This window comes from Physcomitrium patens, chromosome 19, assembly GCF_059467195.1.
Source record: "Physcomitrium patens ecotype Gransden chromosome 19, ASM5946719v1, whole genome shotgun sequence".
NCBI classification, from domain to species: domain Eukaryota; kingdom Viridiplantae; phylum Streptophyta; class Bryopsida; order Funariales; family Funariaceae; genus Physcomitrium; species Physcomitrium patens.
Genome location: NC_143428.1, coordinates 13,171,860 through 13,190,664, shown reverse-complemented (window position 1 = coordinate 13,190,664; position 18,805 = coordinate 13,171,860). Strand labels below are relative to the sequence as shown.

The following is an 18,805-nucleotide window of genomic DNA, read 5'->3' as shown; positions in this document are numbered from 1 at the left end:
TCAAAAGAAAAAATAGAATCAAATTAACAAAAGAAACTATATCAAAATAACTTGCATCTACATACTATCATACACCATAATTATTTTAAACTATCTGATGTGATTTTTAAAAAATAAACATAAATTTCGTATTAAATCTTTCTTGGTTTTGGCTACTTTTTTACATTTTTGAAAATTTAAGAAGTTGTAGGCATAAATAAATACTTAACTTTAACCACACATAGACTATTGTCAAAACTTTTAAAAAATAACCAACAGTCAATTTATTTATTATAAATGATAATATAATATAAATGAATAAATAAACATATGCACATTGGTTTCATAAGAATTGATTTCATCCAAATTTTCTTGAAGATATTTTTTTGACAATTTTTTGCTTGTATGTTTTGGCTTATCCAATTTTTTTGCAGATGTTACAACAATCTAAATATTTGTACACATCCTTCGAGTACCTTGATTTGGTGTTTTTTCTGGAAGGCCAATATAAATGTGACTTGCTCTTCTATTCACATTTCTCCATCTTAACATTCATTTTAGTTAAGAAACCATAGCTATAGAACAACACATGTTACACTTTTTAACAAACAGGCAAAAATGGTGGAAAAAAATAAAAAAATAAAAAAATAAAAAAATCACACTTCAAGCAGCCATTATCTTAAAGAAACTGCAACCTTCAGAGGTTTAGTATACTACGTGATCAAACCAGATTCAAAAGCTTCCACACTAAGTTTATACACAAATAGCTAAGAGCTTAGCTTACAGATACCATGGCCTCTTCCCTTTCTTCAACCTCAAAGAGCAGCTCCACATTGAGGGCAAAACTTGAAGTTCACAGACTCAATGGGAGCCAAGCAAGACCAGCATTGTCGCTGAGCAGCCCTTGGAGTCCACTCATCTGGTTGCACAGATCCAAGCTTTCTGCGTATCTCGATGCTGTTGAGCTTGCTGGATGGCATCAGAAATGGACATGAGGTGCATTTGATTGCTGGGTTGTCACCACTCCACTTCCACACTGGTAAGAAAAATAGGCGGAGCACGTTGTCATACTCAACCAAATCTGCAGGAGACGTGCAAATAGGGCATGTAGCTGCTCGGCTTTTGATCACATTTTTTACTTCTTGAGTCAAACCACCGAAGAGAAAGAAGAACACCATCTTCTTCTTCTTCTTCTTCTTCTGCTGCTGCTGCTGCTTCTTTCTCTCCCTCTACAAGCAGCACCTTACAATCAATAGATGTAAAACTTCAGTTAGAGCCACTGCTCGATAGCAAATTCATTCTGAATCATGCAAATCTACAATAATCGAGTTAATGTACATTGTGTAAAAAGAAGAGGAAACACATGCATGAGATGTTCCTCATTGGTACGTGTGTAAGATGTTGTCCAAGGATACTGATTCATACAAAAATGTATCTAATGAAAAACTTACCAATTGGAAAGCTACACAATATCTCTAAAACTGAAACTAGAAACACCTCTGGAGCATCCACATAAATTACACACAAAGTTGAACCCTGATGCACTGCCTCGCAGGTATTTATATCTGCATAGCGAAGAACATCGTATGAACACTAGTAAACAAGACTGGATTTGAACCATGATTTGATGCCACGCTGTAAAGCATGTGAATCCTGAACAAAGGGAATCGGATTGAGCAGAGGCCATACCAACGACAAGAATATTATTCTAAGGACTCACCATGCCGAGCAAGGTTTAGGGCTTGATAGCGAATTAAGACTTTGCAGCGTTAGTTAATTACTAATTCTCGAAGACCAACACAATCTAAAACCCACTCGGAACAGTTCACGTGAAACACTGTTGTGCAATAAGAAAACAAAGATATTCACGAATATTCATTCTTCACATGCAACAAGCGAAACCTTATATAGAACCAAAGGAAGGCATTCGGAGGATGTGAACCAATTGATTCCTACGCCAAAGATTCTAGCAACACGGCAACGACAGCTAAACTAGCACGGGAATCGTTCTTCCCACTCCTCAAACCAACCAAAATACTACACTCTTCCGGCCACTTTCAGTTCAGTCTCAATCCATGCCCTCTTATTTTTAAAAAAATCTACACTAACCCCATGAGCTAAGAAGAAATTCACGAAGAACCACGCGCTGAATGCAGAAAATAAACAACAAACCGCACCTCGTCTTCCAGAACGCGAATTACACAGAAATTCGACAGCAAGCGGCTTCAAAGCAAACAGAGTCTCACCCCTTGACGCTTAAAATCTCGCAATTCTCAAATAATGAAGCAGATTGCTCACGAAATCGCCGCCTTCACGAACATCAATCCACGGCACACTCTACCCTCCGAGTTGCACAGAAACGGGCAATCCAGAAACGACCCACAACTCCAATCTGCCCTGCAACTCACTGAGCGGTAAGTAGGTGTCGTAAAAATTTCACGCTTCGCACAGAGTGATCCTGGCGTCGCTTAATGTGCGATCGTGCGCTGCCATCGCCGCGGCGACGAGCCCACATCGTCACTCATGCAAACGCTGAACGGGAAGCAAACTACTATAGCCACAACAAACAAACGAAGCTCCGAAACGAAGCTCCGAAACTTTTCATGCCGTGCTTTAACTTTTATTTTCCTTTTTTGTTTTATTGGGCTTTAGGAAAAAGGTCCTTGTGGCATCACCAAAATTTTGTTGTGGATTCATGGAAACCTTTTGTTTGTGTGTGGGTGTACACAAAGTGATCAAAATATTATAAAAATAGACACAATTTTCAAACTTTAGAATGACTAACAATGCCAATAATGCATCAAATGACAATTATCAAGTACTTTTTTTTGCAAATGGTTGAAACAGTAAACAAATATTTAACATCAATCATTAGAAGTATTGAGAATTGTGATGTAATTGGATGGACGTTGATGTCATCAAAATTGCATAAATCATGTTAACTAAAACATATAAAAATATTTTTGATAATAATATAAATAATGTATATAGATGATATAATAATATTTTTATATCATCTATATGTTTTAATACAAAAATATTTTTATATCATCTATATACATGTCATCTATATACATGTACATTTAAACAACAATAACTGTTATTTAAGCTAATTTTTTAATTTTAACTATAACAGTTCATCTAATTTAAGCCAAATTTATAATGATGCTTTTTTTTAATATATATATATATATAAATATTCTAATAACAATAAGAAAAAAATATGCTTAAATGAATATAAAAATAACACATTGTTTTTATTTTATATTTGCATCCTTAAAAAAATGAATTCATTATATACTCATGTATATAAAACTAAATTTAATGCATTTGATGACTAAATAGATTTGTACAAAACTTATGTATAAGAGACAAAGGACCATGCAAATACTATACATATATCTATTATATAAAACAACTTGGATATAAGATAAAGAGACAAAGATGCATTTTGATTGTTTGGAGAACATAAAGTAATTGGGGCTTGAGTATGTCTAAGAACTAAGTTATTGGGACCCAATAATGGCTTCTTCACCCCCCATAGTGACCCAGGCCTTAGCTTCATATTTGTTTTGGTGATATAAGTTGTGTTTTTCAGAATGAGATCATCAATAGAGCATGCAAATGCAAGAAACCTAAGTTATGGAACCAAACCCAAGACAACCTCATGTAATAGTTCTCCTCCCATAATGCCTTTGTTGATGTCTATTGATAGACCTTAAGAGTGTTTGCATTGTATTTGCTGCTAAGACTTACAATGAACTTACATTGCTTGCATGTTCTTATGTTCTCTAGTTTATATGTTCTCTAAGTTCTCAATGTTTCTTTTTTTAGCCAATCAAAAGACTTCTTGATCTCATTGTCTTATATCATAGTTGTCTTATATAATTGTATAATTTAATTATTTTATAAAAATATTTTATAATAATTATTAATTTTTCAACTGAATGGTTTAAATAAATAAATACTTGTTGTTTTTATCTTATTTTTTTTATTTGTTTTATTTGTTTTATTTTGTTTTGTCAAAACATTGGTAAAAGGTTGCCTATAATAAATAAGTTGAACTTGTGAGCTCGAATAGAACTATACATGAAAAAATTATGCTACAAAGCATTGCACAACATTGACTTTTCAATGGATTACACTTGGTCATTACGAAATTGAGCAATCAAGTTGTAGAAGCAAGACTTTTATTTGGAGACTACAAGTAACAATTGGCTTTTCTTCTAAGGATCACATTATGCCCATCATCTTCAGAGATTCTATTCAAGTTGCAACAAAGTTAGTTTTCAATAAAAATAGGATTTGCATGACCATTTACAAATTCCAAAGACAATTGTTAAAAACATAGGAATAGATCTTAAAACCTCCATATTTGTACATGGACAATTGTATATTGCCCTTATATAATGCACTTCTCTAAATATGACCAATATCAAACAAAAATACCATTGTAAATGCAGTTTATTCTCAAGTTCTATTTACTTGGCAATTTAAGTTGTTGTAGTAAATAAAAATCTTGTTTACCAATTACAATGAAGAAACATAAATAGTTGTATTGATATGCATATACTCTTCTTTTTTTCTTTTTTTTCTTGGTCAACATTTCTTTAGCACTGGGCAATTTCTGATTTAGCAAGCACAAATTAAACTTTTACAGAATTTTCGTGGTCAAAGGTATGGGTTATTACTAGTCTATTTTTATACACACACATTTATAGGTACCCACATGCCCTGAGTGGACTAAATTAGGGTTTGCCCTGCATCGGCATCTTCGTGTGGAGCACGAAATAATGAGCAGACTCATAGCAACCAAATGGATGTGGATTCGGACCATCGCATTGTTACTTGTTGCTTTGTTGCATCGCTTCGCGATTTGCACCTCGCAGCACCCAAAATCTGTCGCTGCCTGGCGTTGCTGGAAATGCACATGGCCATGCTTCGTGATGGCTTTTGCTTGTGAACACGAGAGCTGACACCGATCTTGTCTGGGCTCCAGTCTCTGTTGCGGAGCCTGTCATCGGGATCTGAGATATGAGTAATTCATGATTGCCTCGGCAAGTCTGAAGCTCAAGTCGCTTGTAATCTGCTCACAAGCGAGGAGATAAATTTGGGTAGGGAACTCGTTGCTAATCACTTTCGAGAAGACACTGGGAACTGCTTTTTGTAAGCACAGATGCCATGATTTCAGGATTTGGTCCTCAATCAGTGTTCGGGTCTGTCAGGGATCGTTGCTCTCCTCCCAAATGCCGTTGCGGTCCGTTTAGCTGGAGCCGAATGTTGTCACTCTGAAGGTTATGTCTCATCTACGGTTGGAGCGCTCGCTGAAACGTGAGTTTCTTTGCTTTGCTGTATGTAATCGATGACTTGGTTTCGTTACTGCAGCGATCGCAAGTTATGAATGTGTGGGTTTCAGTTGTAGGGAAGTTTTCAGCTGTTCAGTGAACTGTAGTTGTCTTCTTGGTCTTCCATGCTGTGATTTCGGAATTTTTTTCGATGAGCTATAGGTTTGCATTTTTGGGTCTGTTTAGTTATGTGACAGATGGAATGTTATCAGTAGAGACTGCTACGCTCTCGAAGTTGTTCAGCTGGGAGGTTTAGAATTATGTCCATGCTGTTGATAGGCATGTGAATTGTTGGCTCTGCGTATGTTTTGGGTGGACAGGTGTGTTTCATTCGGGAGAAGTTTTTCTTGGCCAGTAAGCGACTGCAAGCTGTGTGCTTCACGAGGTTTGATAGCTGTGGTGGATATTTTGGGCCGAAGCGGGTTGAAAGAAGTGCAGTGCCCTGCTCTTGCTCTTTAGCGTGTAATGCAACAGGGTGACAATGTTTAGCCAATGGATCACTCAATAAACTATGATCGGAAGTTTAGAGCTTCGAGTGGCCGTGTGAAGGATGCAACAGAGTCATGGGCACAACAATCTGCAACTCGGAAACTTCTTCCACGGTTTGACACAATGCGGTCTTCTCTACGATACTCTTCCTCTCCGTCACGAGTTAGATACTCGTTCAAAAATGGAAAGGCTATGGATGTGATGAAGAAGGTCACTCAGCTGTCCTGCAGGTTGGCGACAATTGAGCGCAAATGGCTCGTACCCCTTGTGGCTAGCATCATAACTTCCATCATGCTCCTATTTCTGGTGGCTTTCAAAGTAGGATCAGGGGAGCATCACTCTTCGGGGGACTCTATCGTTCCAATTATACCAGCTAGGGATGGTACTCAATCTCAGAATGTTGTGGAATCCATTGCCCAGGATCCCACGGCGGAGTTGCCGCCTCCTCCAAGGCTCGCATATTTGATTTCGGGTACCAAAGGCGATGGCTTACGAATGCAGCGAACGCTGCAAGCGTTATATCACCCTTGGAATTACTATTTGCTTCACTTAGACCTTGATGCTCCCCCTAGAGAGCGTTTAGACCTGGCTCGATATGTGAAGAACGAGGTCGTGTTCAAAGAGGGCGGAAATGTATATGTCGTTGGGAAAACAAATCTCGTCACATATCGAGGGCCAACCATGATTGCTGCGACGTTGCATGGTGCTGCTATTTTGCTTCGGAAAGCCAAGGACTGGGACTGGTTCATCAATCTGAGTGCAGCCGATTATCCCCTTGTGACTCAAGATGGTAGTAATCATGTCAGTGTTTTCCTTTTTAATTTTTTTCTATTTTAAAGCTTCTTATGTGTTGTAGACGTGGAAAGCGGGATGTTTATTCTGTGCCAGAAAAGTGTGACATGCTGAACGCACCGATTTTCAGGAAAAGTTTCCCCGGGCCACGTTTTGCCTATTATGATCTTTGCACTTTGGTGCGTCTTGACAAGCAAAACCGACTGAAATGCCTGCGTCTTCGTTGCGCAGATCTCCTTCACGTCTTTTCTTACCTGCCTAGGGACCTAAATTTCATCCAACACACAAGTGACATTGGCTGGAAAGAGTAAGTGCATTGAAATATTGTTGTCTTTTGGAGGTCGTCATTAAGAATGGATAGATTAAGTAGAATTTTTTCATTCGCTGATAAGTAAGCTGTTATTTTGAATTTCGGCGATGAGGTTACTGTGCTGAAGTCAATGAAGGTGAATACCAACGATGAGAAAGTGTTGCATGCTCTTTCACTTCGTGAAGTAATAAGGTGGTTGTCAGCGCTAACAAGACAGATACTTTCTATTTTGGCCAGGTTTCAGAGAGCAAAACCTATTATTATTGATCCTGGATTATATCAGAACAAGAAAACTGACATTTTTTGGGCAACTCAGAGGCGGGCGTTGCCAACCGCATTTCGACTGTTCACAGGTTTAACTTTCCCTTGATTTTTACTTATGTTTTTCTCAAGCTTGCGTAGGAAGCAGTTACTTCTGATGTTGGATATTCTGACGTACACGAATTGCCTCCAGTTCAGATCAGAGGGTCTAATTTAAATACAGTTATACATGATTGACACCTTCGTGCGATAATTAGCATTGTGGGTCTGCTTGAAACAGGCTCAGCATGGTTTGCACTCACGCGTTCGTTCATGGAGTATTGCAACTTGGGTTGGGAGAATCTCCCACGAACTTTACTTATGTATTACACAAATTTTGTATCATCGCCTGAAGGTTATTTTCACACAGTTCTCTGCAACGCTCAGGAGTTCCGCAACACGACTGTGAATCATGACCTTCACTACATCAAGTGGGACCACCCGCCCAAACAACACCCCCTTTCTCTGACGCTGAAAGACATGGAGAATATGACCATAAGTGGAGCAGCTTTTGCCCGAAAGTTTGACAAGGACGATCCAGTACTGGACAGAATTGATGAGACGCTATTGAACAGGAAGAAGGGCCAATTCACCCCAGGTGGTTGGTGTATAGGTAGGCGACATGCAACAGACCCATGTGCTCTGCGAGGCAACCATAGCTTGTTACGGCCTGGTCCTGGTTCACGCAGGTTTGAAAATCTTGTTGTGCGGATGCTGTCTGCGGAGTCATTCCGGACGCAGCAGTGTGCGAGTGTATAAGTGATATTGATGTGGAGCAGGGCTACCCGAATTTGTAGCCCCGAATTTGGCTTCATTTACTGTAAGCATCTTTCTACTGCAGGTGTTGTGCTGTGACTGATCGAGCGGCCAACAGTTCCTCTTTTTTCTTATAGAAAGAGGTTTGCGTTGTGTGCACATAGTGCTCAATGCTTTTTGTTTCGTTGCATAGTATGCATTAGTTCCATCATATTTAAATACCAAGGCAGGAAAAGAAAATACCTACTGCAAGGGAAAGTATGCAGTTCAAATGTCACGCTTACGATGGCAGGAGATGGCAACTGTAGATTAGACCTTTCCAGAAACCGTTGAATCGAATGGAGCATGTAATAATCCCCATAATTCCAACCTTCTAAATTCACACAGTTCCTCCTGTGGAAGCAGTCTACATTACCCCAACTGTGTGAAGGTATTTTCCAGTGTATGTTGAAATTTGTGTCCCATTTACTTCACTTGTTTAGTGTGGACAACTTCACACAAGCATTTAACATCTATCACAAATATGTTATCCCCGAGCGAACATACATTGAGTTGCAAGCAGTAGTCGTAGCTACCCATTAACACCGAGCATCTCATTGTATATCACATTTTAATAGAGTATGTTCAAGCAAACACAATGCCAGCATTAAGGATTCAGAAATTTCTGGCAACATTTGGAAAACTCTGAAGTGTCTCACTTCCCGCTAAAACCTGTAAAGAACACATGAAAACGCTGCTCCTCAGAAATCAGAATCTTCGGAAATTTTTGATTCGGGACATTCAGAGCGAAACCCTAAAATCTCATTTCCTGACGGATGCAGAAACGATGGATAGGTTTCTTCATCCGTGGAGTCGATTCCGAATGAAAAATGCCATCGTCCTCCTCTTCTCGAAAAGTTTTGCTTGAGTTTGATGTTTTGCTGCGAATTGTAACTGTTGAGGCCTCGGTTTGAATTTTGGGTTTTTCTTGGTCGGCGTCTGGTTGCAGTGTATCAGAGTATGTGAAATAGCTGTGCTTATTAGCGATGTCGTCCGTGTACGTGTTGGAACCGCCCACCAAAGGGAAGGTGGTGCTGAACACCTCCGCGGGGCCGCTCGACATTGAGCTTTGGCCCAAGGAGGCTCCTAAAGCTGTGAGTTGATGCTTCATTTTCCATGATTTCTGTGCTATATGTTATGCACTTCTGAGGTAGTATTTGTAGTGATCATCAGCACGCGAGGGCTTCTGATTCTTGGTGGTTGTGAAAGAGAGAATAGGGTTTGCCAGTATAATTTTTGGGTTTTTTGTATCCGTTTCTGGATGGTGTAGTGCTTATAATTTTCTGCCGCGATTTTTCTGAGATCGTGTGCGGGTTTTCAGGTTCGCAATTTTGTTCAATTGTGCGTGGATGGCTACTACAATGGGACCGTATTTCATCGTCTTATCAAGACTTTCATGGTGCAAGGAGGTGATCCGACTGGAACTGGAACAGGCAAGTATTGAAGAAAAAAAAAACAGTGCGAGTTCTGTCGTGGACTCTTCCGTTGGACCGCCGTGCAGCAATCTATGGACTTATTTAGGGATTGGATGGTTCGTAGGCGTGCTTGTTGGTTTTGCTTCTAGAGTCCTTTACGTCTTGATTGCAACGTGCGTAGTTCTATTTCTTGCGATTTGTGCGCTCTATCCTCTTGTTCATGTCCGTATTCCTTGTCATCCATAGCAGCATTCAATTTCTTCCCACGTTTCAGGTTTGTCGGCAGTTCAAGCAGCATTGCAATGAGTTTCTTGACTGGTCCCTCTAATTAACTGATCACGCTTATGTGCATTTGCTAACATTTTTGTCGTTGTTATTTGGCAAATTTGAATAGGTGGAGACACCATCTATGGGGGGCCCTTCTCCGATGAGATCCATTCCCGTTTGCGGTTTAATCACAGAGGTGTCGTCGCTTGTGCAAATGCCGGAACTCCTCACAGCAATAACAGTCAATTCTTCATCACCTTTGACCGTTGCGATTGGCTTGACAAAAAGAACACTATATTTGGAAAGGTACGCTCCGAAGTTCACACACGGTTCAGGGTACGACGAGGTGCTTTAATGTAATTAATGTGGTCACGCCAGCTGAATTTGCCTTCTGCATACAGATTACCGGTGACACAGTTTACAATTTGATGAAGATTGGAGAATTGGAAACAGACAAAGATGATCGTCCCTTGCATCCACCCGTAATCAACTCTGTGGAGGTAACAGCCTTTATTGTGATCAGTTTTGCGGAATTTACGTAGGTATGTACATGCCGTGATTTTGTTTACAGAGGATCACGTTCCTTCGCAAGAGGATGGAAATATCTTTTTATTATCGCTTGCATGTGTTGTAGCTCTTTAGGGTCTGGAGAAGAGCTTGACAAAGTGTTGCTGCATGGATGGATGGTGTGCTTGACAGTGAACCGTCACATGGATGATGGTTCCAGGTGCTGTGGAATCCTTTTGATGACGTCGTGCCCAGGAAATTGGAGCCGAAAGTTGAGGCCGTGGACGAGAAACCTCAGTCTAAAACAGATAAAGCCTTGAAACCTAAGAAGTACGAGTTTTAAGTCAGCGTTTTAAGAACCCGCAAAGTGTGTTCTTCTCGCAATTTTCTTGCTGGTCTTGTCACTTTGAGGTTCTAGTTTTCCTCAATCTTAAGAACCATGTTACTTTTATCTGATACAATGTGGTGTGACAGGAAACTGAATCTCCTATCTTTCGGAGAGGAGGTAGAGGCTGAGGAGCAGGTATTGGAGACTGTTAAGGAGAAAAAAATCAAGAGCAGTCATGACGTGCTTCAAGATCCACGATTACTGAAAGCTGGGATGGACTTGGCTGATTTGGTTAGAATTTCTTCTCAATTGATGAGTAATTCAGGAGCTACTTCATGAGAGATAGGCCTGCTATTTTATTCCTACAATATTACGGATCAATGTGGCTATAAAAATCGCTTTTTGACTCAATAGCTCATGTGAAGCTTTTGTTTGTCGATGCTAGGATCCAGTTGAATCTCGCAGGGTGAAAGGCGTACAGGCTGCAGTCAGACAAGCTTTGTCTAAGAAGGACAAAATTGATGGTGATGATCATAAACCTAATGACAGTGAGGATGGCAGTAGTAGTGGAGATGAGGCTGACTTTGAGGCATCTATGCGTAAGAAAGTTCTGGAGAAGCGAGCGAAGTTCGCCGACTCTAAGGAGGCTGGTGTTGGTGATAAGAAAAAAGGTATGTCCTTTAGCTTAACCTAGAGTTTTCAATATTTACAGATGTACTATGGAAGTATTTCCAGTCAAACATCAATTCAATTTCCTTACTGCTCAAATTGTATCAAGGCTGTTACTCTTTCTGCCAGCTCACTCGTTTCTGTTTGCTATTGGTATTATCAGAAAGGCAAGGGGATAACAAAAAACAAGCTCCCATTCCTAGGTAAGACTTCTTTTAACTTGAGTGATTGATGTGAAAGGGTAAAATTCTTAGATCACGGCGTTGTATTTCAGTAAGCACGCTCTCTAGCAATGCTATCTTAAGTAGGAAAAAACTGCTTTCAATCAGGGAAACTCGACGAATAGTCGAAGATTCGGATGAAGAGGAAGAGGAAAGAAAGAGTAAATTGAGTCTGAAGCGAGGAATGGGTTCAGAGGCACGGACAGCTCTAGCTGCGAATTTAGATGCTGACGCACAGCTGTTAACCCCATTGGAGCAACAGCGTGCAAGATTCAAGCAAAAGAAGCGTCTTCAGGGGTCGCGGGAGGGTGCGGTATGTTTCTTCTCAAGATAATGAATTGATCAACATGGTGTTCTTTATTTGCTGGTATATACCTATAAGAGAAGTTCTAAGTTCATCAATGATTCTGTTGGACTTTAGCTTATGGAATCAGCTTGTTTTCTCACCTCATCAGTGTTTTGGGTCTGTTCGTGAAAATCTGATGGAATCAAATGCACTGACACTGTTTTGGCTTTTGGCTTGCGTTTTTTTATGCCTTATTAGACGTTAGCAAAACTGGCACAATTCAGGGCCAAACTTGGTCAGAAGATAGTGGGCACAAAAGAGAAGGATGCTGACGAAGAAGATTGGCTGTCTCATGAACTGAAATTTGAAAAAGATCCTACAAAGAAGGTACGTTCTTCACCTTGTAACCAACGAAGTCGCCTTCGCAATGAATTGTCTGTATGAACATTGCGCTCCACATTTTGTCCAAGAATATGATATGGCGAGGTGGGCTAGTTCTGTTGCTAAGTAAGGTGATCCATTGCAGGATGATATGGCAAAGAACGAGGATCCAAACCAATATATGGTGTACGATCCCCTTTTGGAGAAAGGAAAGGAAAAATTCAATAAAGAGCAGGCCAAATTCAAAAAACGAAATCGTGAATGGGCTGGAAAGTCTCTTACATAGTACAGAAGGTGTTTTACAGAGATTTCTGTACATTTTATTATTGAAGTCAATTTATATCTTTCTTTTGGATTGAAGCCATTGTATTACAGTCGATAATGAATTCGGATGTGGCATCGTGGAAACACAATCATGCAAAGATGAGACTGCCAACGGCTGTGTGCAAAATATGTTGTGGCAATTGTATGCATCAAGGTGAACAACAAGCTCATGGTTGGTTTCATCCGAGCATATCTTTTTTTTCACTTTAACTTGCAGTATCAAGAACATACGTCCATCTTATATTGTTATTTTCGAACTACATGTGGTCCAGTTCTGTAAGAAAACTGTGTTGAAAGATTATGCTCTCCACTGCTAATTACTGAACAATTCCAGAGATCGCGCTCTGAACCTGAAAGAGAGTCATCAGCTAGGAGCAAAATTAATGGAATCTTTGAATATTTCAATGACCAGACTCTCGTTCGAACCCTTAGTGTATTGGGTGGTATCAGGTACTTCGTGGATAAGGAATGATGATTCAGAGTCTTCAAGTGTAGGATGTGGGAGGCCTGCTGTTTGCTGCTGACACTCGTGAGCCCCACTCCAGAAGCTCCCTACTAGTATCATCCTTGTGAACTACACATTCTATGAAGCAGAGACAATCTCTCTGGGCGCCGAGGGCAGTCGAGATTGCTGGTATCAATTCATCTTCTGTTGTGACCTGCATTGCTAGTAAGAGAGAGCTCGCATCAAAAAGATTTACGAAGATGCTGCTTGGTCTCTACTACTGCTGAAACCAGGAATGCTGTGAAACTCAAACCTTAAGCATTAAAACCTACCTTGGTGGTCCAGACTTTTCCTTCACCGTTGTGAATAGCGTCGACGAATCCTGTATAGCTCCAATTCTTGATCACGTTGTAAGGTCCATCGTGGATCTCAACTTCGATCGTATAACCTCCATTGTTGATAAGAAATATGATACTATTTTGCTCCTGGCGGATCATGGTAGAAATATCTTGACAAGTCACCTGCATTATTCTCCCTGTCAGTGAACTAAAATGTAAGACCATTACTTCTTTTAGTCCACTTAATTACTCGGCCTTCAAGCCACAACAAAGTCCTGTGAGGTTACATAAACGGATGTGAGAGGTGCACACAAACCTGGAAACTTCCATCACCAATGCAAGCAATGACACGTTTGATTCCTTTCAGAGCTTGGGAATAACCAAGCGTGGCTCCCACTGACCATCCTATTGAACCATATTGCATTTCGAACTCGTACCTGCAATTCCATTGAAAAACTGAGGAAGATCTAAAAAATTCCTTCAAATTAACAGTAGAAACCTTCATTGATAGCTCCTCACTCACCCACAGTCCTCTGGCAGCCTCAGTTTCTGGCAGTTAAACCAAGAATCTCCTGTCTCAGCTAGAACGGCTGTGTCGCCAGAGAGCATGCCCTGGACACAAATGGAATCCCATGGCATTTTTTGAGAAAGCAGAGAAAATATAAATGCAAGAAGGCGAGGACAATCCTCAATTTAGATAAAAATGCATATAGATATGAAAGTTTGAGGATTTAAAAAATCGAGATAGGTGCCAGCACCTGGATGTGCTTGAACAGAGAATTAACGCGGAGTGGCTCGCCTGGTACTGATGATGGAACCGTGCCTTCAGGAACGAAGATGCGCTTATAATTGTCATATGAATTCGAGTTTTTCACTATCTTCTCTGCCAACGCCTCCACGAAGTCCTTCATGAGAACACATCCAAACTCCGCTTTTCCACATACCTTAACTCGATCAGGATTCACGATTATCATGTGTTGCTTTTTCAGCAGCAACGAGTACCCTACTGAGCTGTAATCGTTAAAGATGGGTCCAACAAATATGTAAGCATCTGCAGACTCCACTATCTCAAGGCAGTAGGGTGTGCTGACTGCTCCCCAATACGTCCCCATAAAACGTGGGTGCTGCTCTGAAACTTGACCTTTGGCAGAAGGCATCACAGCATACGCATACCCACATGCTGTCACTAATTTGGCAAATGCTTCTTTTGCTTTCCCCAACCGCATCTTAGGCCCTCCAATGAGAACAGGTTTTGCGCATGTATTCAGAAACTTCACGGTACTCTCAACTGCAGCGTCCAGAGAGACTTTGTTGCTCACTCTACAAAGAACGTGATTACACAGGATCAAAAGATTAAAAGAACATAGAATCTTTTCAATTTGTCCACTAAAAACTCTCTTTCAGACATTTCAGACTGTGTGGCATTTTGACCCACTGGACATTAATATCCTTTTTCAACCAGAGATTTTATTGCTTAGACCTAGATCAATCATTCTGTTTAAAAATTTGATAGTGCACAATGCATCCTGCAAATTCAATGATTGCCTAAAGAAATCAGTTAAGAAGGTAACTGTTGTTTGATTGTGTAGGGAATCGTGCTGCCCGTGAATGAAGGGTGCACGGTATTTGTAATGTTACAGCTCACGCTAATGTAAACCGGCTTGTTCTTGTGAAGGGCTTTAGAAATTGCGCGATCCACTAACTCATGCGCGTCATCCAAATGGTTGATGACGGCCTGTTCAATCGATCAGGAGTCGCCAGTAACTGGCAGGTGAGTGTTAAATGATCATGATAGCATCGTCAAAGTATCACAAGGAATTGAGCTGTATATAAATCATGAATAAAACAACTGCTAAACGACACCGAAAAACACAAAGAGTATCCTACCCGAAAACCTACGAGGTTCCTATGAAAGACAGGAGCACATCCGAAGTTAATGGAAAACCATGGTACTCCTGACTAATGTCATGAATGCTGTTGGACAAGGGTTTTAGGAAGGAAAAAAAAAAAAATAGTACAAAAATACAGGAGACAAATGAGTGAGAATCACCTGGAAACAGGTCACGGTCTGGAAGCATCGAAACTCCTGACTGAAATCAGGAATACCAATGGTATGATGCAAGATTCGATTGGTACCGTAATCGTTGGTATTGGGACCCCCAACGATGCAAATGACAGGGAGATTTTCACTGTAAGCGCCAGCGATGCTGTTAATGACACTAAGGCCTCCAACAGTGAAAGTAACAACCACACAACCAACACCTTTCCAGCGAGCATAACCCTCGGCGGCGTAGCCTGCGTTGATCTCATTGCAGCATCCAATATTATTGATGCCTGGCTCGTTCAGCAGGTGATCCAGCAAGATGAGGTTGAAGTCGCCCGGCACAGTGAATATATCATTGCACCCAATTTCCACAAGCCTGCGTGCCAAATGGCGGGCCAAGCAGGCAGTGGATTCAATAACAGGGTAAATGGGAGGCGGGCTTGACATACCGTTAACGCTAATCGCAGAACGAATCAAGCTTCCAGGCACTCGAGTTCACCGCCGAAATCCTGTTGACGAAATATGATGAGTTTACGACATAAATTTCTGACTTAGACGATCGTCGAGATGACCTCTGCCCGCGGTAGGGATCGGCGGTGATGAAGCAACCAAGGGTCCAACGGAGAACATTCGAAATTTCCGACCTATGATCTCTGCAGTGGTTGTTGCCATCCCCCACCAAACATTCTTCTGTTCTGCTGATGCATTTGCGGGCATGGGGGGCCGACGATCTTTATGCTACTCAACATGGATTCCTGTTGATGACAATGGATTAACTTGAGAGACCATCAGTTTGCATGAGTCTATTACTCCTCAAACAGTAGAATGTGTTTCGGAATTTTGGATCAAGAGATTATCAGCACGGTATGCTCGAAAACAAGTCCTTCTGTCTACTGAAATAATACTTTTCGAGGTTGAAGTGATGTTAAATTGGATGGGTAGCAAACCCATATCTCCTCCCAATCGATCAAGTCACAATGAGAGATTAGAGAATTTGTACTTACGTCACAAAACAGAACTAGGATTATAGCTACAAATCTTACAGATCATATGACCATGAGTCTTCATCCAGTGTGTCAGACCATGAACATGTTTTGCCGTTTCAAACCTTGGGTACAACCTTTCAGAAATTTGGTCACTCCTGAAATAACCGATACACACATAGTTGTGCACAAGCAAACTCCTAAATAGTAGGTGACTGCGGTAGTTTGACAAGTCACAACGTAAGCCAAAAAGCAACCACTAAATGATAGCACAAGTATACCAATACTCTACCGTGCCCTAAACCAGAGAAAGATTCTCATGTAAGGAGAGCCCCTCCATCACACTCCACTCCACAATGTCGTGTGGCAATCGTCTCAACCTCCCCCTCAATGTCGCGTGTGTGCAAATATTTGAAAGCAGGGATAGCGCAGAGGGCTGTACACAATTGGAATGCAGTAAACCAAATTACAGTTGCTGACGCATTCCAGTTTCTGAACCCAACCTTCGAAGTAGCACTAATGCTTTCGCTTAACCTAGAATCAAGCAACAAAGAGTAGTCGGAGTACATTACAATCTGTCAACATACTTACGCATCTATAATTGTTACCGAAGAGCCCAGAAGCCACACAGATCATGAACAACCCACAAAAACCACCATTCTCATTCTCGGACCTCAATCTCAAATTGACAAAGGCTCTTGTACTTCCTGATTCTCCGTTCGTTGTTAAAGCACTGATCATACACACAAGCTTCACGCATATCTCTTTATCAGAAACCATGCCACTTATACGCCCTCCCGGTTAGACATATTATTCCGCTAGGTGAATTTTAGGCCATGCATGGGCCCTATTTCAATAAGTAAGATGTGGAACAGCATCAAAGAAATTTGAACTTATCTGTCTCAAATGAGTTACGCCAAGACGTCCGCCTGGAGGAAGCAAAAGATTTCCGGCATGTGGATGAACATGGCAGATCTACAAGATTTATGATACTAAAGCTGAGACGAATTTGTGTTTCTACGAGATACCACAGTGGATTTAAATGTGAACTAGCCATCAACTGATCACCAAGACTAAAATCAAACTCCAACAGAATGGTTACTTCGATCATACCAACATTTCGCAGATCAACAGCCATCGATCTCTCTAGACTTAAGTGTTGAACGCGCATTGACATGGGGGCTTAGCAATATGCCAACCAGAATACTTTAGACTAACAAGCTATTTTCCTTGAGCATTGCTTCCAGCCTTGCTATCGCGGTTGGACGAGTCAACTTATACAATGGCAGCAGGAGCTGCAGTAATGGCGGACGAATAGTGAAATCCCACTATCCAGAGTAACTAAAAAAAAACCATGCAGATGAAGAAACTTACAGCTCTGGAGGTCAGAGTGAAAGCAGATGAAGAAACTTACAGCCTGGTTCGGTTCTCCAGACGAATTCGATGGCCTCTTCTCACGGTATTTCCAGTACCAGTGGAATATCTAGAGAGCATGTGAGGCTTCATCATTGGAGCAAATACTGTGCAGTTCAGTGTGGCTTCCATCCAGGGGTTTTCTTAACATGGGCTGGTTGTGAAATTGAGGTAAAAGGTTTCAAGGGGGCACAGCATCAGGCTTTTTGTCGCAGATCTGAGACTGAAAAGTTTGTATTAGGCTAGGTTAAAGTGTCCTATATGTGTATATATATATATATTATATATATATATATATATACTGATCATAAGGAGTATGTATTAGGCTAAGGTTTCTATCCTGATTTTATTGCACTAAGTATGCCGATCACACTCAACCTTTCTCCCAATTTTTGGAATAAAAGATCACCCTAGTAGCTTTGTGAATATGTTTGCTGTTTGTTCCAAGTTTGGTATGTATCTAAGACATATTTCTCTTGATTTAATCTTTTTCCCAGTGAAATGATAAGTTTGGTATGTATCTAAGACATATTTCTCTTGATTTAATCTTTTTCCCAGTGAAATGATAATGTGCTGCTATGTGCCTAGTTCTAGGATTAACTCTTGGATTTGTGGCTATGCTAATGCTTCTTGCATTATTACAATGTATAATTGTTGGATTTGGTATATGTGTTTGTAAGTCATTGACAAGCATTATTATCCAAGTTGCTTCTCTAGATGCTTCTATTAATGCTCTATTCTTTGCTTCTAGGGAAGAAAGTGTTATTGTTGGTTGTTTTTTTTATGACCATGATATATGAGTATTTCCAATACTAAATACAAAATTTGTCATAGAATGTGCATGTTCTATATTTCCAATCCAATCAAAATCCATATATCTAAAAATATTAGCATGCTTGTTTTTTTAATAAAATATTCTATAATCTTGAGTACTTTTGATATAGCATAATACTCTTATAGTTACAAGTAGGTATAATTGTTGAGATTTTGCCATAAAACAATTAAAAATTCTTATGAAAAATTGAATATTAGGATAAGTGTAGGTATTAAGGATATGAACCTCAAAAAATTAAAAGATCAATATATTCTTGTGTTACTTGAAAAAATTGAAGAATCACTCAAAGATGGTATAATATTAAACTAGAATAGCTATTGCCAAAGACAAGAAGACTAG

General features: G+C 40.3%; 4 protein-coding genes across 11 annotated transcripts; 2 read left to right on the top strand and 2 right to left on the bottom strand.

Moving 5' to 3' along the window:
- Nucleotides 1-598: 598 nt before the first annotated feature.
- On the bottom strand, nt 599-2,492 carry LOC112295832 (uncharacterized). Of its 4 annotated transcripts, none has more exons than XM_024547815.3 (3): nt 2,226-2,492; nt 1,431-1,544; nt 599-1,221 (listed from the first exon to the last, which is right to left on the bottom strand). In XM_024547815.3, exon 3 carries the CDS (start codon nt 1,155-1,157, stop codon nt 795-797), a length of 363 nt encoding a protein of 120 aa, XP_024403583.1. In that variant the 5' UTR covers nt 1,158-1,221; nt 1,431-1,544; nt 2,226-2,492; the 3' UTR covers nt 599-794. The 4 variants fall into 4 exon arrangements, with proteins under 4 accessions (XP_024403583.1, XP_024403585.1, XP_024403584.1 ...); XM_024547817.3 differs by having other exon boundaries at nt 599-1,208; XM_024547816.2 differs by lacking the exon at nt 1,431-1,544 and having other exon boundaries at nt 599-1,208; nt 2,226-2,366.
- Nucleotides 2,493-4,699: 2,207 nt separating this feature from the next.
- LOC112272627 (beta-glucuronosyltransferase GlcAT14B) lies at nt 4,700-8,391 on the top strand. 2 transcript variants are annotated; one of them, XM_090244932.1, is made up of 6 exons: nt 4,700-5,093; nt 5,205-5,310; nt 5,645-6,603; nt 6,837-6,912; nt 7,153-7,268; nt 7,457-8,391. In XM_090244932.1, the coding sequence occupies exons 3-6, from the start codon at nt 5,817-5,819 to the stop codon at nt 7,972-7,974; spliced, it is 1,497 nt and encodes a 498-aa protein (XP_090101058.1). In that variant the 5' UTR covers nt 4,700-5,093; nt 5,205-5,310; nt 5,645-5,816; the 3' UTR covers nt 7,975-8,391. The 2 variants fall into 2 exon arrangements, with proteins under 2 accessions (XP_090101058.1, XP_024356346.1); XM_024500578.3 differs by having other exon boundaries at nt 4,700-5,310.
- Nucleotides 7,893-12,444, top strand: LOC112272628 (peptidyl-prolyl cis-trans isomerase CYP57). Of its 2 annotated transcripts, XM_024500580.3 has the most exons (12): nt 7,893-8,035; nt 8,960-9,104; nt 9,332-9,443; nt 9,820-9,998; nt 10,094-10,192; nt 10,420-10,529; nt 10,674-10,818; nt 10,973-11,198; nt 11,360-11,399; nt 11,526-11,730; nt 11,962-12,090; nt 12,230-12,444. In XM_024500580.3, exons 2-12 carry the CDS (start codon nt 8,997-8,999, stop codon nt 12,368-12,370), a joined length of 1,494 nt encoding a protein of 497 aa, XP_024356348.1. In that variant the 5' UTR covers nt 7,893-8,035; nt 8,960-8,996; the 3' UTR covers nt 12,371-12,444. The 2 variants fall into 2 exon arrangements, with proteins under 2 accessions (XP_024356348.1, XP_090101059.1); XM_090244933.1 differs by lacking the exon at nt 7,893-8,035 and having other exon boundaries at nt 8,875-9,104.
- A 137-nt stretch (nt 12,445-12,581) lies between these two features.
- On the bottom strand, nt 12,582-16,504 carry LOC112272626 (pyruvate decarboxylase 1). 3 transcript variants are annotated; one of them, XM_024500574.3, is made up of 8 exons: nt 16,279-16,504; nt 15,242-15,990; nt 14,763-14,926; nt 13,950-14,511; nt 13,715-13,803; nt 13,508-13,628; nt 13,186-13,374; nt 12,582-13,067 (listed from the first exon to the last, which is right to left on the bottom strand). In XM_024500574.3, exons 2-8 carry the CDS (start codon nt 15,680-15,682, stop codon nt 12,894-12,896), a joined length of 1,740 nt encoding a protein of 579 aa, XP_024356342.1. In that variant the 5' UTR covers nt 15,683-15,990; nt 16,279-16,504; the 3' UTR covers nt 12,582-12,893. The 3 variants fall into 3 exon arrangements, with proteins under 3 accessions (XP_024356342.1, XP_090101057.1, XP_024356345.1); XM_090244931.1 differs by lacking the exon at nt 16,279-16,504 and adding an exon at nt 16,240-16,258; XM_024500577.3 differs by lacking the exon at nt 16,279-16,504 and having other exon boundaries at nt 12,907-13,075; nt 15,242-16,272.
- Between the last annotated feature and the right edge of the window lie 2,301 nt (nt 16,505-18,805).

Coding starts and splice junctions, on each gene's coding strand:
- LOC112295832 (XM_024547815.3), bottom strand. CDS start 1,157: ATGGTGTTCTTCTTTCTCTTCGGTGGTTTGACTCAAGAAGTAAAAAAT.
- LOC112272627 (XM_090244932.1), top strand. CDS start 5,817: ATGGATCACTCAATAAACTATGATCGGAAGTTTAGAGCTTCGAGTGGC. Junction 6,913..7,152: donor AGTGACATTGGCTGGAAAGA/GTAAGTGCATTG, acceptor TATTTTGGCCAG/GTTTCAGAGAGCAAAACCTA. Junction 7,269..7,456: donor CGCATTTCGACTGTTCACAG/GTTTAACTTTCC, acceptor TGCTTGAAACAG/GCTCAGCATGGTTTGCACTC.
- LOC112272628 (XM_024500580.3), top strand. CDS start 8,997: ATGTCGTCCGTGTACGTGTTGGAACCGCCCACCAAAGGGAAGGTGGTG. Junction 9,105..9,331: donor CCAAGGAGGCTCCTAAAGCT/GTGAGTTGATGC, acceptor GCGGGTTTTCAG/GTTCGCAATTTTGTTCAATT. Junction 11,400..11,525: donor AAACAAGCTCCCATTCCTAG/GTAAGACTTCTT, acceptor GCTTTCAATCAG/GGAAACTCGACGAATAGTCG.
- LOC112272626 (XM_024500574.3), bottom strand. CDS start 15,682: ATGTCAAGCCCGCCTCCCATTTACCCTGTTATTGAATCCACTGCCTGC. Junction 13,629..13,714: donor AGGCTGCCAGAGGACTGTGG/GTGAGTGAGGAG, acceptor ATGGAATTGCAG/GTACGAGTTCGAAATGCAAT. Junction 13,375..13,507: donor TTGGTGATGGAAGTTTCCAG/GTTTGTGTGCAC, acceptor AGAATAATGCAG/GTGACTTGTCAAGATATTTC.